Source organism: Hyla sarda, chromosome 4 (genome assembly GCF_029499605.1).
Source record: "Hyla sarda isolate aHylSar1 chromosome 4, aHylSar1.hap1, whole genome shotgun sequence".
Classification (NCBI taxonomy): domain Eukaryota; kingdom Metazoa; phylum Chordata; class Amphibia; order Anura; family Hylidae; genus Hyla; species Hyla sarda.
The window spans coordinates 222,231,296-222,249,360 of record NC_079192.1 but is presented as its reverse complement, the minus strand read 5'-3'; the positions used below and the strand labels follow the sequence as shown (position 1 = coordinate 222,249,360).

At 42.7% G+C, this 18,065-nt stretch overlaps 1 protein-coding gene across 1 annotated transcript in view; it reads left to right on the top strand.

Moving 5' to 3' along the window:
• MUC19 (mucin 19, oligomeric) overlaps positions 1–18,065 on the top strand; it is a 199,886-nt gene that overhangs the window by 40,285 nt on the left and 141,536 nt on the right. The window contains exons 17-22 of the mRNA XM_056569863.1: positions 2,369–2,495; positions 4,205–4,448; positions 5,304–5,356; positions 5,819–5,919; positions 6,620–6,771; positions 15,877–16,015. Coding sequence (XP_056425838.1) covers positions 2,369–2,495; positions 4,205–4,448; positions 5,304–5,356; positions 5,819–5,919; positions 6,620–6,771; positions 15,877–16,015 — 816 coding nt within the window. The remainder of the gene's footprint in view (positions 1–2,368; positions 2,496–4,204; positions 4,449–5,303; positions 5,357–5,818; positions 5,920–6,619; positions 6,772–15,876; positions 16,016–18,065) is intronic.

Here is an 18,065-nt window from a genome sequence, read left to right as displayed (position 1 = left end):
ACATCCCCCCTTCATCATCCCCTTGTAATCATCCCACACCCCCCCCCCTTCATCATCCCCACCCCCTTCATCATCCCCACACCCACCCCCCCTTCATCATCCTCTTCTCATCATTCGCCCTCAGTGGTCTTCAACCTGCGGACCTCCAGAGGTTTCAAAACTACAACTCCCAGCAAGCCCGGGCAGCCATCGGCTGTCCGGGCTTGCTGGGAGTTGTAGTTTTGAAACCTCCGGAGGTCCGCAGGTTGAAGACCACTGCGGCCTTCAACATGCGGACCTCCAGAGGTTTCAAAACTACAACTCCCAGCAAGCCCGGGCAGCCATCGGCTGTCCGGGCTTGCTGGGAGTTGTAGTTTTGAAACCTCCGGAGGTCCGCAGGTTGAAGACCACTGCGGCCTTCAACATGCGGACCTCCAGAGGTTTCAAAACTACAACTCCCAGCAAGCCCGGGCAGCCATCGGCTGTCCGGGCTTGCTGGGAGTTGTAGTTTTGAAACCTCCGGAGGTCCGCAGGTTGAAGACCACTGCGGCCTTCAACATCATCCAGCCCCCTCTCACCCCCTTTAGTTCTGAGTACTCACCTCCGCTCGGCGCTGGTCCGGTCCTGCAGGGCTGTCCGGTAAGGAGGTGGTCCGGTGAGGAGGTGGTCCGGGCTGCTATCTTCACCGGGGGCGCCTCTTCTCCGCGCTTCCGGCCCGGAATAGAGCCGTTGCCTTGACAGCGACGTATCTGCGTCGTTGTCAAGGCAACGTGACTATTCTGAGGCCGGGCCCGAAGCGCTTAGAAGAGGCCTCCCCGGTGAAGATAGCAGCCCGGACCACCTCCTCACCGGACCACCTCCTTACCGGACAGCCCTGCAGGACCGGACCAGCGCCGAGCGGAGGTGAGTACTCAGAACTAAAGGGGGTGAGAGGGGGCTGGATGATGTTGAAGGCCGCAGTGGTCTTCAACCTGCGGACCTCCGGAGGTTTCAAAACTACAACTCCCAGCAAGCCCGGACAGCCGATGGCTGCCCGGGCTTGCTGGGAGTTGTAGTTTTGAAACCTCTGGAGGTCCGCAGGTTGAAGACCACTGCGGGTGGGGGAGTTCACTCGAGTATAAGCCGAGGGGGGTGTTTTCAGCACGAAAAATCGTGCTGAAAAACTCGGCCTATACTCGAGTATATACGGTACCTCATTATGAAAATACAATTGAACCAACTAAAGCAGATAAATGTGGTAATGAATGAACAGCAATATTAAGTGGGCTCATAAAACGTTACTTGTAAACACTGTGAGGTTAAACAGTCAAACCAGCAAAAAAGGCACACAAAAAATGAACAAATTATACAAACCAGCAAAGTAGAAACCTGCTACCAAGATGTTCCAGTGAACATTAACATCAGTGGGAAAGAATTCACTCTTTGCGTGGAATTCCGCGAACACTATATAGCAGTCAATGGTGAGAGCGCAGTGCTGCACGGTCCTACCACTGAAGTATTTTCGTAGGCAGCCATCTGACTGAATCATTGTTCGTGAGTGGAGATTGTGCAGTGTGAACGTACCCTAAATGTTCAATATCCCTGTCACCCATTTATTTGTACTATAAGGATGTAACATAGCTGCTTTCTACTTTGTATAGTATATGTGGGTTCTGAACATGTCACACACTACTAACTCTTATTTTAAATTCTAAAATAAGATCTTCCAAACTAGAAAATCTCTTTAAATAAATGTATAAGTATTATTAGCTTAAAGGGGTACTCCGGTGGAAAACTATTTTTTTTATTTTTTATATCAACTGGCTCCAGAAAGTTAAACAGATCTGTAAAATACTTCTTAAAATGTTTTAAGCCTTCTAGTACTTAGCAACTGCTGTATACTACAGAGGACATTGAGTTTTTCTTTTCTGTCTGACCCAGTGCTCTCTGCTGACACCTCTGTCTGTGTCAGGAACTGTCCAGAGTATGAGAAAATGCCCATGGCAAACCTCTCCTGCTCTGGACAGTTCATCAAACAGACAGAGGTGTCAGCAGAGAGCACTGTGGTCAGACAGAAACTCAACTTCCTCTGTAGTATAAAGCAGCTGATAAGTACTGGAAGGATTCAGATTTTTTAATAGAAGTAATTTACAAATCTGTTTAACTTTTTGGCACCATTAAATTGAAGAAAAAAATTAAATCAGCGTACCCCTTTAAAGGAAAATCACAGTAAGGCTTGTGTGGTTAAAAAATGTAGTACCCTAGGTATGATGTCATAAAACAACTATTAATTTTTTTAAATCTATGCATCAATATTCTATTTTGGACATATCCTTAAATAAAATTTAAACAATTCACCTTTTTATATAAATGTTATGTATTTACATTAATATGACTTTTTTTTCTGTAGAGATGTGTAAGTTTAACTTGTATAAGTGAAGATGTTGAAGCAGGCTTGTGTACTGCACTGGCAAATTATGCATTGGCATGTGCTGAAAATGGCATTTTTATAAATAATTGGAGAAATGAAACTTGTGGTAAGTTTTATTCTTTACAAAATGTGTTATCAGTCTCAGAGTAAAAATTCTGTGCTACAAATGAAATTTCCTTGTTGAGTCTGCATTGAATCTGCATTGACAAGAAGACACATTGGAGATTTAACAATATCAAGTTATTTAGAAAATCTATTTTTTCACAATTTAATGTTAAATCTGTCAAAAAGCACTAGGCTTTATTTTTGTTTAGTTAATCACAAATCTTAGCCACTATGGGGGACATTTATCAAGGTATTTAGAGCCTTTTTTTTTTTTTTGCTTACGCCGGAAGCATAAAAAGTCACACGTGCGCCTTTGTTGTTTAACTAAGCAAATTTCAGTTTTCACTTTGCAGTGGTCACGAATTTATGATGTGCGAAAGTCGCACGTAGGCAAAAAAAAGTCACAAACCACTTACAAAAAGTTACAAATCTGCTTCAGGTCTGACCTGGAGTACAAAACTCCTGTATGTGAGCAAATATAAAAAGATGCAAAAAAGTCTCACAAAAGCCTCAGCTGCGACTTGTGCTCCAAATTTATCAACCCCTGCGAGAAGATGATAAATATGTAGCACATAAGCAAAACTAAAGCAAAAAAAAAAAAATGACTTCAGAACTTGCTTGCCAAAGCAAACATTGATAAATGTCCCCCTACACCAACTACCATAATAACCAGTTTGTTAGTGTCTAGTATGTTCCACATTTCCTACATTTTTTATTCTGAGGTGGCTTTGAGAAAGTGTCTAGTGTCCATGAGAAGTGTCAGTTCCTGTTCATTAATAACATTTATGACCTACTTATTCTAGTAGCACAAGGGCATGACTATAGGTATAACTAATATATTATTGCCAGACATAGAGAAGGAGAGGAATTATACATAGTGGTGAACAGTCAAGTGGTTGTGTATATTGGATGACTGATTCGGTAATAAAAGGCTATTCTCTATGATGATAGCTGGCCAACTATGGATCCAGCTTTCTCTGCCACAGAGTGGAATTATTTATAGGTATATCTAAGGTTTACACAGCGTAACATGTTTTACGTGCAGATGTTTATCTGTAATCTGTAAAAAATATATATATATATATATATATATATTGTGGTTATTTTTTTTACAATTGCAGATGAAAATGTGTGCGTAAAATAGTGTGTAAAATAAAATATGATATGACAGCAAATTTTCCAATATGTGAACCCAGCCTTAGTGTTATTAATTGACAAGGTGCTTAATCTTTATCTATATTTAAATTTCTATACTACTTATCATAGAAACAACAAAAATTCTAATTTAACAACAACAAATATTGTAATATATAGCTTTGATTATAAAGTCAGAAAAGGGGAATATTTGCAAGCGTGATAATAGTGTGAGAAAATGTCAACTCACTTTTTTCTGTCAATTAGAGATGAGCGAACTTACAGTAAATTCGATTTGTCACGAACTTCTCGGCAGTTGATGACTTTTCCTGCGTAAATTAGTTCAGCCTTCAGGTGCTCCGGTGGGCTGAAAAAGGTGGATACATTCATAGGAAAGAGTCTCCTAGGACTGTATCCACCTTTTCCAGCCCACCGGAGCACGGGAAAGCTGAACTAATTTATGCAGGAAAAGTCATCAACTGGCGAGCGGAGAAGTTCGTGATGAATTGAATTTACTGTAAGTTCACTCATCTCTACTGTCAATATTCAAGTATTAACATATTTGTATCATTACAGAAAAGAGGTGCAAAAACAATCAAATATTGCAATACAGTCAAGTGTCCTGTCTCCCAACATGTTTTATGAGCTCTTCCACTGAAGAATGTGTTAAACAAGGCATTTTGGCTGAAGTATGCGGATGCCCAGAAGGACAATATCTGAACAATAAGGATGCTTGTGTCTCAAAATCAGAATGTGACTGTTTCCTTGGTTACGATGTAGTGCCAGCTCATGAGAAAATTGTAATAGATAGTTATAAATGGTAAGAGAGAATAAAGTTAGACAAATTATTATTATTTATGTCATTTAGTATGGTACATTTATGAAAAAAAGACTTCTGGCTGAGATTAAATATGTCTTAATTTTCTGACACTTCGGCATGTGAAGCCCAATTCCCGTTATGTTTTTGAGATGCCTAATGACTTTAACAGACCAAATGTCTCCTAGTTGGTATATTTCCTAAAACAAATATGTTTCTTTTTCATATATTTGCAGAAACATATGGATTTGGAAAATAATCCAGTCTCTAATAGACTTCATTTTGTTCAATAGAGTCAATGGGAATATACATCAGCATACTTTTTTGCCAGTATCCTGATACACAGCAGGGATGTATCCCATTAATGTAATGCAAATTAGACAGTCTGAATCATTCTGCCCTTTAGGATTATGTTTAATCCTAAAGATTTTCTACATATGCAGTGTAACATGAACACAGATATCAGGGCTAATTGTGATGTGAATTTCACATGTCCTTAACTAGATGTAACGGCAAGTAGAACATACCTGCAGAATAGAGCATACTGCAGACTATGCAAACCCATTCATTACCATGTGTGCTGTGGATATACTGTGTGGAGTTCATGTGGAAAATTCTTAGCAAATGCTTATTTCTTACAATGGTCTAATTTTTCGTTACTGTTGCCACATATAGATAGAAAATACTTGTGTTTCTGATAACTGCAGTGGTCTCTAAACAAGCCGGATTAGTCCAGGAGTAAACAGTACAACTTGCTGGAATATAATAAATATACTGTTTGTGTATTTTATTGCTTTATTTAATAAATACATAATATAGATTTTGATGAAACTATTTTAATTTTCAATTTTCTTTCAGTGAATGTTTTGAAGGAAATATTGCCTGCGTTTCTGACCAGGATGGAGACACAGGTAAAAGAGTTCCATATATAATGTTCAATTAGGGATAACTTGAGCTGCCTTATCTCTACATTTTATCTATCGATCTATCTATATATCTATCTATCTGACCATTTTTATATCTTCATTAAAGGGGTTATACCTTATTCACAGAATAATAGATACCTGGTTGATTGGTGGTAGTGGTGATGGTCTGAGCAAATGGGGCATAGTAGTGCACATGCTTAGCCACTGTTTAGTTTACTTTCTATGGGGCTTCTAAAAATAATGTGGTGGAGCGATGGCTGAGCATGCTTCCTGCCGCTTGATTCACTTATTGGACAAGGGTCCTCTATTCCCATGATCAGTGGAGGTTTAGCAGTCAGACCAACAATTAGCTAGTTGTTATTTTTGAGCATAAGGGGGATAATTTTTAATCCTAAAATATCCTGTAATTCAAGAACTTCAAGAAAATGTATTACTTTATGATTGCAGATCTTTGCTCTGGAGGTGCTGAATTTGTGGACTGTAGCTATCCAAACACACAAAGACGCATTGACTTAGATTGCAGTACTAAGAATGTGCCAATGATCAGTGTAAGTTGTTTAAGTATTCAAATGAACCCTAAGTAAAATTTCGTGAAATCTCAAACATTTTGACCTACACCCTTAGAGAAACAAGAACCAATTTTCTCTGAACCAGTTTCCATACAGCATCCCACTGTCTTCTCACCATAGTGCCATTACTTGGACATATACCACTATCTTAGACATTGTACAAACAATCACGGCAACAGTAATTTGGAATGTCAATAGCCTTTTTGTGGCCTCCTTTCTGCAATGCATAAAATGCTCGGGAATAGTTTGAAAAATATGAGAAAATGTGTTGACTTGGCAGACGAATTTCCAATTTCTCCATCTGATTGAACGTCTGAGTCACTTGACAACTTACAGGATTTCAAGGATCTGCTACTATCTTTGGGTATCCGATACCTCAAGACACCTTCAGAGGTCTTGTATTGTCCATGAAAAGATGGGTCAGATCAGTTTAGAGGCAAGAAGAGGACCTACACAATGTTAGACAGATGGTTTTACGTTATGTTTATTTCCTTGAATGAGAATGCTAGGAAATCTCCTAGGTCCCAGTGGTTGGATCTCCAACAATCATTGATTATCTATCCTCTAGATAGGCAATAAATGTTGTTAATGGAAAAACATATATATATATATATATATATATAGATATATATATAATATATATAACTATAATAATGATATTCCATTGTTCCCTTTACAGAATTATGAAGATTGTAAACCTGGATGTTACTGCCCTTTTGGCATGGTCAGAGACTCAAAAGGAAACTGTATACCATCAACAGACTGTCCATGTATTTATGGGGGGGATGAGTATACAAGTGGAAGTTCTGTAAAGATTTCTTGCAATCAATGGTAATTATTTTGCTGCTTTCTATTTTTTTTATTAAATTTCTGTGATAATATATGGGGAGGAAAAAAAATATTAAAACCTCACCTAATGATGAGTGCGTGTGCTCTGGGAGTGCTGTGTACAGTTCATGCAGAAAACATCCAACTTACATTAATGTTGACACTGTCTACAATATAAACAATGGTTATACACCAGGGCCGGACTGGGACAGAAAATAGGCATGGGCATTTTGGACTAAGAAGCCCATATCAGTCATGGGTGTGATTATGTGAAGGCGGAGCCATAAAGGGGAGGGACAATATGTCAATCATGGTTGGTTATAATAGGGTACATAATGAAAAAAATTATATATATACATACACACACACATTAAAATCATAAGTTACCAAATAACACCGGTATGTAAGGAGGAATATTATAACCATTACCATCATACTGTTACTGACCACATCGTGTATACTGACCAATATTACATATAATAACAGTATACAAGGAGGCATTTTATCACCATATATATTGCCATAATACTGTTACTGACCAAATCCTGTATACTGAGACCAATATTACCAATAACACCAGTATACAAGGAAGAATATTATACCCATACATATTGTCATCATACTGTTACTGACCAAAACCTGTATATTGAGACTAATATTACCCATAATACAAGTATAAAAGAAGGAATATTATCACCATATTACCATCATACCGTTACTGATCAAATTCTGTATAATGAGACCAATATTACCAATAATATCACTGTACAAAGGTGAATATTACCACCAAACATATTACCATCATACTGTTACTTACCAAATCTGAGACCAATAATACTTACTAATATTACCAGTACAAAAAAAACCAAAAATGGTCAGCATCTCCAAACAAAATGAAATGCGTACACAGTGCTAGTTTTGTGTGTTAACAGTAAGGGACAAATAATACCGCCACACCAGGACCACCACTACCATTACCACTAACTAATACCGCTATATTGTTACTGAATAAAATCGGCTATATAAAAGACCAATATTCCCACATACATTCACCATATAGAGGTAGATACCACCTGTTCACAGTATTCTGAAAGAGGTAGATACCAGCTGTACACAGGATATATACCATATAATTGACTATATACAGGACCACATAGAGGTACACACCAGCTGTACACTGGATATATACCATATAAGGGATTATATACAGGACCATATGGAGGTACATACTAGCTGTACACAGGATATACACCATATAAGTGATCACAGCTACATGAAGGTTCATATGGCACAAAAAAACAGACAGTGGTGGGGCTATCCTTGTACCGTCACCAAGGGCAACACAATAACAGTTTCCACTTTGTAAAATGTCCATGTACCTGGACATGTTGGGCTCAAAGCTCAACACCTTTTTGCACATAAACAGGAGTAGTTGCGTGGCAGCCAGGACCTGGTTCCGTAGATGCACGGAGTTTGCAGAGAAGACTTAGTTCCTTTGGAAGGCTCGAACAGAGAGGTAAAAACGGGTTTTCCTAAGGGTGCACACCGCTACGGTAGGTTAAAACCGCGGACATCAATAGTAAAATAATAAAACAGCTTTAATGACATATAGACAATGCATTTCAAGAGCCCAGCTTTATGTAATTAAAGCCGTTTTATTATTTTACTAATGATGTACTCGGTTTTAACCTACCGTAGCATTGTGCGCCCTTAGGAAGACCCATTTTTACCTCTCCGTTCGAGCCTTCCAACCAAGTCTTCTCTACAGCTACATGAAGGAACTTACAGGTCACGTCTTTTCTGATCAGCGTTGTCCTCTTTCCTATTCTTCCCTGTCTGACTCAGACCACCATGATGTCTTCTTCCAGCCAAAACTTGATCTCTCTTCATCTGCAAAACAAACATCTTAGACTCTGCATTTTTTCAGTAATCTCCCCAACGCTACGCAATCTCCTCATCTATAGGCCTGTAATAATGTCCCCATTGGTGTCCCGCTCAGTAAAAGGGCAGGTAGCCAGGTATGTAGGTAGGTCACCGTTTCCCCAACCATGGTGCCTCTAGCTGTTGCAAAACTACAGCTATTCGCATGCCCAGACGGCCTCTGGCTGTCTAGGCATACTGGGAGTCTTAGTTTTGCACCCTGGTCGGGAAACACTGATGTAGGTAGTTAGGTAGCCAGGTACATAGCTAGTAGGGCTGCACAATATGGGGAAACTGTGCAATTGCGATAATGGACCTAAATATTGTGACATTCTCCCCACCCATGTCACATTCTCCCCCCATTCCTCTTCCCAACTCCCCATGTCACATTCTTACCCCCATGTCACATGTCCCCCATTTCATGCCACATTCTCCCCCATATCATGTCACATTCTTTTCTCCCCCCCCCCATGTCTCATCTCCCGGTAGTTAGGTTTGAAGATCTGTAAGCAGGTAGTCCCCTCAGACTAGACCCCCCCTCCCCTTGTAGGCAGGTAGTCACCCCAGATTAGCCCCCTCAGTAGGCAGGTAGTACCCCCAGATTAACCCCCTTCCCCCCAGTAGACAGGTAGAACCCCCAGATTAATCCCCCCAAGTAGACAGGTAGTACCCTCAGATTACCCCCCCTAGTAGGCAGGTAGCACCCCCAGATTAACCCCCCAGTAGGCAGGTAGTACCCCCAGATTAACCCCCAGTTGGCAGGTAGTACCCCCAGATTAGACACCCCCAGTAGGCAGATAGTATTCCCAGAATAATCCCCTTCACCCCAGTAGACAGGTAGTACCTCCAGATTAATCCCCCCAGTAGACAGGTAGTACCCCCAGATCAACCCCCCAGTAGGCAGGTAGTACCCCCACATTAACCCCCAAGTAGGAAGGTAGTACCGCCATATTAACACCCCAGCAGGCAGGTAGCACACCCCCCATATTAACCCCCCCAGTAGGCAGGTAGTACCCCCAGATTACCCCCCCACCAGTAGGTAGGTAGTACCCCCAGATTATCCCCCAGTAGGCTGGAAGTACCCCCTGATTATAGCCCCCAGTAAGCAGGAAATACCCCCAGATTAGACCCCCCAGTAGGCAGGAAGTACCCACAGATTAGCCCCCCCAGTAGACAGGTAGTACCCCAGATTAGCCCCCCCCCAGTAGACAGGTAGTACCCGCAGATTAGACCCCTTCCTCCCAGTAGACAGGTAGTGCCCCCAAATTAACCCCTTTCCCCCCAGTAGAATGGTAGTACCCCCAAATTAACCCTCTCCCCCAAGGAGGCAGGTAAAACTACCATATTAACCCCCCAATAGGCAGGTAGTACCCCCAAGATGAGACCCCCCAGTAGGCAGGTGGTAACCACAGATTAGACCCCCCAGTAGGCAGGTAGTACCCCCAGATTAGACCCCTCAGTAGACATGTGATACCCCCAGATTAGACCACTCCCCCAGTAGAGTGGTAGTACCCCCAAATTAGACCACCCCACAGTAGACAGGTAGTACCCCATATTAGACCACCCCCAGTAGACAGGTAGTACCCCCAGATTAACCCCCTTCCCCCCAGTAGGCACCCTGGTTGGGAAACACTGATGTAGGTAGTTAGGTAGCCAGGTTCATAGCTAGTAGGGCTGCACAGAATGGGGAAACTGTGCAATTGGGATGATGGACCTAAATATTGTGATTTTGATATAATAATCAAATGGTGAAATCCTCCCATCACATTCTCCCCACCCATGTCACATTCTCCCCCCATTCCCCTTCACAACTCCCCCATGCCACATTCTTCCCCCCAAGTCACATGTCCCCCATTTCATGCCACATTCTCCCCCATGTCATGTCACAATCTCTTCCTCCCCCCCATGTCTCATCTACTGGTAGTTAGGTTGGAAGGTGTGTAAGCAGGTAGTCCCCTCAAACTAGACCCCCCTCCCCTTGAAGTCAGGTAGTACCCCCAGATTAACCCCCTTCCCCCCAGCAGACAGGTAGTACCCCCAGATTAACCCCCCCTAGTAGGCAGGTAGTACCCCGGATTAAACCCCCCCAGTAGGCAGGTAGTACCCCCAGATTAACCCCCCAGTAGGCAAGTAGTACCCCCAGATTAACCCCAGTAGGCAGGTAGTACCCCCAGATTAGACACCCCCAGTAGGCAGATAGTACCCCCAGATGAATCCCCTTCCCCCCAGTAGACAGGTAGTACCCCCAGATCAATCCCCCAGTAGACAGGTAGCACCCCCCAGATTAACCCCCCTAGAGGGCAGGTAGTTCCCCCAGATTAACCCCCCAGTAGGTAGGTAGTAACCCCAGATTAACCCCCCAGTAGGCAGGTAGTACCCCCAGATTAACCCCCCAGTAGGCAGGTAGTATCCCCAAATTAACCCCCAGTGGGCAGGTATTACCCCCAGATTATCCCCCAGTAGGCAGGTAGTACCCCCACATTAACCCCCCCCCCCCCACCAGTAGGTAGGTAGTATCCCCAGATTACCCCCCAGTAGGCAGGAAGTACCCCAAGATTAACCCCCCAGTAGGCAGGAAGTATCCCTAGATTAGACTCCCCAGTAGGCAGTAAGTACCCCCTGATTATACCCCCCCCCAGCAAGCAGGAAATACCCCCAGATTAGACCCCCCCAGTAGGCAGGAAGTACCCACAGATTAGCCCCCCAGTGCCCAGTAGACAGGTAGAACCCCCAGATCAGCCCCCCCAGTAAACAAGTAGTACCCGCAGATTAGACCCCTTCCCCCCAGTAGGCAGGTAGTGCCCCCAAATTAACCCCCTTCCCCAGTAGAATGGTAGTACCCCCAAATTAACCCTCTCCCCCAAGGAGACAGGTAGAACTACCATATTAACCCCCAGTAGACAGGTAGCACCCCCAAATTAGACCATCCCCAGTAGACAGGTAGTACCCCCATATTAGACCACCCCCCAGTAGACAGGTAGTACCCCCAGATTAACCCCCTTCCCCCCAGTAGACAGGTAGTACACCCAGATTAACCCCCCCAGTAGGCAGGTAGTACCCCCAGATTAACCCCCAGTAAGCAGGTAGTACCCCCAGATTAGACCCCCCAGTAGGCAGGTATTACTCCCAGATTAACCCCCCCAGTAGGCAGGTAGTACCCCCGAGATTAGACCCTCCAGTAGGCAGGTAGTACCTCGAGATTAGATCCCCCATTAGGCAGGTAGTACCCCCAGATTAACCAGTAGACAGATAGTACCCCCAGATTACCCCCCTTCCCCCCAGTAGAAAAGTAGTACCCCCAGATTAGACAACCCACCGCCCCGGCTGGTACCTTTGTAGTTGCAGGTGATTCAGGGCAGCACCTTCCCCCAGATAAGAGCCAGCACAGCTAAGCACGTTGGCCGGCCGCCGTGTAATGATGCTCTTTCACGTAACGCTCTCAGGAATACCTAGGGTCCTTGAATTCAGGGAGTGTGATGTCATCATCCATCGCCTCTGCTCCGGTATACGTCACTGCACACACTTGTATAAGACTCGGGGAAGCACAGACAATGTTAGTCGAGCCAGAAGAAGCAGGCTTTGTGTGAAATGGACGTCGCTCGTGTGAACTTGTACCTGTATGTACACCCGCTCTGAATAAAAGTCTGAAACGTATTTGGTGAGTTGCCGCTGTTTTTCATCTATTGTTGGAATTCTGGGAGCATGACTTGATCGAGCAGCGGCCGTCCCACGCACGTAGCTGTGCTGGCTCTTATCTGGGGGCGGAGCTATTACAGGTGAGAGCAAATGCTGGGCACAAAAATGGTAGCCGGAGGCAGAGAGTTTTTACTCCTGGTTGCCCGATAGGCCAGTCTGGCCCGTGTTACTGTACAGGGCCGGAGGACAGTCCAGTCCACGGACAGCCTGGCCCACCAGGCAAATTGTTAGTGTGCCCGATGGCCAGTCCGGCCCTGTTATACACCAAAGTTGAAAATAAAAATTATACTAGATTTTAGTAACATTTAGAACAATGTGTAAAAGCACCTAATAAGGATTTAAATGAAAGCAGCTGACAGCAGCATCCCCGCACTAAGCTAAATACAGTTTAAAAGTGTGTCTGCCGATTCAAACAAAGTTTTATACAAATCTTCCTCAGGCGGACTCTATAACAGTGTTTCTCAAGTGTGGTCTTCATGTTCCCCCAACAGGTCATGTTTTCTGAATTTCCTTAGTCTTTCACAGGTAATATAATTATGGTCAGTGCATCAGGCATCACCACAGTTATATCACCTGTGAAAGACTAAGGAAATTCTGAAAACATGACCTTTTGGGGTACTTGAGGACCGAGCTTGATAAACACTGCTTTATAACAAGAGTACCAATGTAACTGAGAAGTGAGATGCAATAGCATACCATTGTTTAGTAAAAGAAAATACACTTAAAGGAGTACTCCGGTGCTTACACATCTTATCCCCTATCCAAAGGATAGGGGATAAGATGCCTGATCGCGGGAGTCCTGCCCCCTCCCGTAGGCTTGCATTGAGGGGCGGAGCATGACATCACACGGGGGCGGAGGCATGACGTCACACGCCGCCGGCTCTGCGGTCGACCGTAATCAGACCCGGAGAGAACACGGGCGTCCCCCCCCCCCCCCCCCCGCGAGCAGGCATCTTATCCCCTATCCTTTGGATAGGGGATAAGATGTGTAAGCACCGGAGTACCCCTTTAAAGGGTAACTTTACACTTAAAGTATCTGCTTCATATTTTTGCTGCATATTTTGTGCAGCTGATTTTGCTACCCATTAACTTTAATGGGTAGAAAAATCAGCTGCAGAAAATATGCAGCTAAAATCCGCAGCAGATCTTGTACATGTAAACATACCCAAAAAGTGGGGAAAAAGCCCCCACCTTAACCCCTTAAGGACTCAGCCCATTTTGGCCTTAAGGACTCAGACAATTTAATTTTTACGTTTTCATTTTTTCCTCCTCGCCTTCTAAAAATCATAACTCTTTTATATTTTCATCCACAGACTAGTATGAGGGCTTGTTTTTTGCGCAACCAGTTGTCCTTTGTAATGACATAACTCATTATATCATAAAATGTATTGCGCAACCAAAAAACACTATTTTTGTGGGGAAATTAAAACGAAAAACGCAATTTTGCTAATTTTGGAAGGTTTCGTTTTCACGCCGCACAATTTATGGTGAAAATGACATGTGTTCTTTATTCTGAGGGTCAATACGATTAAAATGATACCCATTATTACATACTTTTCTATTATTGTTGCTCTTAAAAAAAATCACAAACTTTTTAACCAAATTAGTACGTTTATAATCCCTTTATTTTGATGACCTATAACTTTTTTATTTTTCCGTATAAGCGGCGATATGGGGGCTCATTTTTTTGCGCCATGATCTGTACTTTTTTTTGATACCACATTTGCATATAAAAAACTTTTAATACATTTTTTATAATTTTTTTAAAATAAAATGTATTAAAAAAGTAGGAATTTTTGACTTTTTTTTTTCGTTCACGCCGTTAACCGTACGGGATCATTAACATTTTATTTTAATAGTTTGGACATTTACGCACGTGGCGATACCAAATATGTCTATAAAAAAAAATTTACGCTTTTTGGGGGTAAAATAGGAAAAAACGGACGTTTTACTTTTTTATTGGGGGAGGGGATTTTTCACTTTTTTTTTACTTTTACATTTTTTTCCATTTTTTTTTACACTTGAATAGTCCCCATAGGGGACTATTCATAGCAATACCATGATTGCTAATACTGATCTGTTCTATGTATAGGACATAGAACAGATCAGTGTTTTCGGTCATCTTCTGCTCTGGTCTGCTCGATCACAGACCAGAGCAGGAGACGCCGGGAGCCGCACAGAGGAAGGAGAGGGGACCTCCGTGCGGCGTTATGAATGATCGGATCCCCGCAGCAGCGCTGCGGGCGATCCGATCATTCATTGAAATCGTGCACTGCCGCAGATGCCGGGATCTGTATTGATCCCGGCACCTGAGGGGTTAATGGCGGACGCCCGCGAGATCAGCCGCGCGTGACACGGGCATCGCTCCGATGCCCGCGGTTATGCTTAGGACGTAAATGTACGTCCTGGTGCGTTAAGTACCACCGCACCAGGACGTAGATTTACGTCCTGCGTCCTTAAGGGGTTAATAAAAATTCAAATAACTTTTATTTTTAAAATACACAATGAATAAAAATAAATATATTTGGTATCACCAGCCGCAATTACAAACTCAGAATTGGCTGATTTTTGGTGACACAATGTATTAGGAAAAAATATATAAAAATAAATTAAAAAGTCCTATTTAGACCAAAGTAGTACCAATCAAAACTACAGATCACAGCGCAAACAAAAAGCCCTCAAATAGTCCCACAGACAGATAAATAGAAAGAGTTAAATGGTCAGAATAGGGTGATGTTAAAGGGGGTACTCCGGTGGAATTTTTTTTTTTTTAAATCAACTGATGTCAGAAAGTTAAACAGAATTGTAAATTACTTCTATTAAAAAATCTTAATCCTTCCAGTACTATATATATATATATATATATATATATATATATATATATATATATATATATATATAGTTTACCACATATTTTATGGTAAAATGAAAGGACATTATTTGTGCATTAATTTGTAGTTTTTATCTTTATCATTTCTGCTTTGATCACTTTTTGTAAAATTGGAAGTGGGGGTTATTTTAATCTTTCTTTAGGGGTTGGGCTTTTATATAATTTCCAAACCTTTTTTTTTTTTTAAAGACTTTTCAAGTCCCCATAGGAGACTGTTATATGCTCAGTAGAACATTAAATAGTGAGATTGGCATACTGATTTACTGATACAGCCTGGCTGTAAGGAAACCTCCACTATCAATTTAACTCTTTGGACCCCCGCAATCGCATTGGGGGTCCTATGAGACCAATGAGTTAATGGACACTTGTCATTATTATTTTATATGCCTTGATCGCCATTGATTATGAAGTCTAAAGAGTTAATGAGAGTCATTAATGATGAATGCCCGACTAATGCGCTCGCTTTATAGTCACTATAATGTACATGTATGCCTTTGTGCATTAAAGCCCAGATGACAAGTGTACAACCTGTGTTGCCTAGAGGTTAAAAAAGGATAAAAATAATGATAACTGACAAAGTCACTTTATTTTTTATTACATAGTGTCTGCAATAAAGGAACATGGGAATGTGATTCAAATGAATGCCAAACAACATGCAGTATTTTTGGTGATGGTCATGTACAAACCTTTGATGGCATGTGGTATACATTTGATGGGCTCTGCCAATACACTCTTGTTAAAGTGAGTATGAATCATGATCTAAGTTTCTTATATTCTTCTAAATCCAGATATGTGTACATTTTTCTAATTTGCTCACATGAATTAATGATTTTGCAACTGGACAATCTTTATCAAATTTTTTCTTAACTAGAAAAAAAATTGCTTCACTACACGCCTTCTCCTTAATAAAGGACTATGGGGGGAATTTATCATTGTATATAGAGCTTTTTTTTGTCTATTTTTTAACAATTTTAAATTTTTCCCCCCCAAAATCTGATAGAATTCTTCATAGCCATGTCTACGGTTAAGTTTACCATAGAGCACTTTCTACTGTAGAATCAAATATATTAAGTGCGTGGTTTTTTTTTTAAATGCAAAAAAAATGCGCAAATGCACTTTTCTTGCGGAAATATACACCACCTCGGAGGACACGTACCAAAGTGTCCTAAAGCATCTGACAATTATATTAACTATTTTGGGACAGTTAGGACTACTATTCCCATCATGGACAGACTCTGCCCATGATGGGAGTTATAGTCCAGGGGCTGAGGTGCAGATCGCACGGAAGTCATTCTCTAGAGACCCGCTGCGACCTGCATTTATTAACTGTAAAAGCCGGTGGCACATGCGGCTACACTGCGCTTCCTCACGGCTCCTGTATACACCACTCATAATTCATAAGCCCTGCCACCGGGAGACAGGAGCTCTGATTGGTGAATAGCTATTCACCAATCAGAGCTCCCATCTCCTGTGCCGCCTGTTTTACAGTTAATAAATGCAAATCGCAGTGGGTCTCTGGAGAAAGACCCGGTGCGATCTGCACCTCAGCCCCTGGACTATAACTCCCATCATGGGCAGAGTCTGTCCCATGATGGGAGTAGTTAAGTACCACAGCGCTGAGGGACGGCACTTGCACAGCCCCTGGATGTGGGACTTTTAGGACTACTACTTTCATCATGGACAGACTCTGTCCATGATGGGAGTTATAGTCCAGAGGCTGAGGTGCAGATCACACTGGGTCATTCTCCAGAGACCCACTGCAATCCGCATTTATTAAGTTAACAAGCCGGCGGCACATGCGGCTACACTGCGCTGGCCGCCAGTTCCAGGCTCCTGGATACATCTCTCATCATTCATAATCGCCGCTGCCGGGAGACAGAAGCTCTGATTGGGGAAAAGCTAGTCACCAATCAGAGCTCCTGTCTCCTGGCGGTGATTATGAATTATGAGCGGTGTATACAGGAGCCGGCGGCCAGCTCAGTGTAGCCGCATGTGCCGCCGGCTTTTACAGTTAGTAAATGCAGATTGCAGCGGGTCTCTTGAGAATGATCCGGTGCGATCTGCATCTCAGCCCCTGGACTATAACTCCCATCATGTACGGAGTCTGTCCATGATGGAAGTAGTAGTCCTAAAAGTGCCACAGCCGGGGGATGTGCAAGTGCCGTCCCTCAGCCTCAGTTCTTCGGTACTACAACTACTCCCATCATGGGACAGACTCTGCCCATGATGGGAGTTATAGTCCAGGGGCTGAGGGGCAGATCGCTTCGGGTAATTCTCCAGAGACCTGCTGCGATCCACATTTATTAACTGTAAAAGCCGGCGGCACATACGTTTTGAGTCTGTCCATGATGGGAGTAGTAGTCCTAAAAGTCCCGCAGCCAGGGGATGTGCAAGTGCCATTCTTCAGCGCTGCAGTACTACAGCTACTTCAATCATGGTATAGACTGTGTCATGATGGGAGTAGTAGTCCAAGGGCAGATTGACAGATTGAGCTACACAGTCCAGGCCTGACTCTGTTCTCATTATGCGTTTTGCATAATGGGAATAGAGCCTTTCTGGTAGTGTGTTCCCAAACATGGAGACTCCAGCTGTTGCTTAACTACAGCTCGCATGATGGGAGCTGTAGTTTAGCAACAATTGGAGGCTCCCTGTTTATGAACACACTGCATTATGTGCACTCTCCCAAGGGGAGAGCGCAAAAAATGTACTAACCCATATTTCTTGTTTTCTTTTCTTCTCATTTCAGATACCTGAATGCAGAGGACTACGTCAGATTCGGTGGACTGCGACA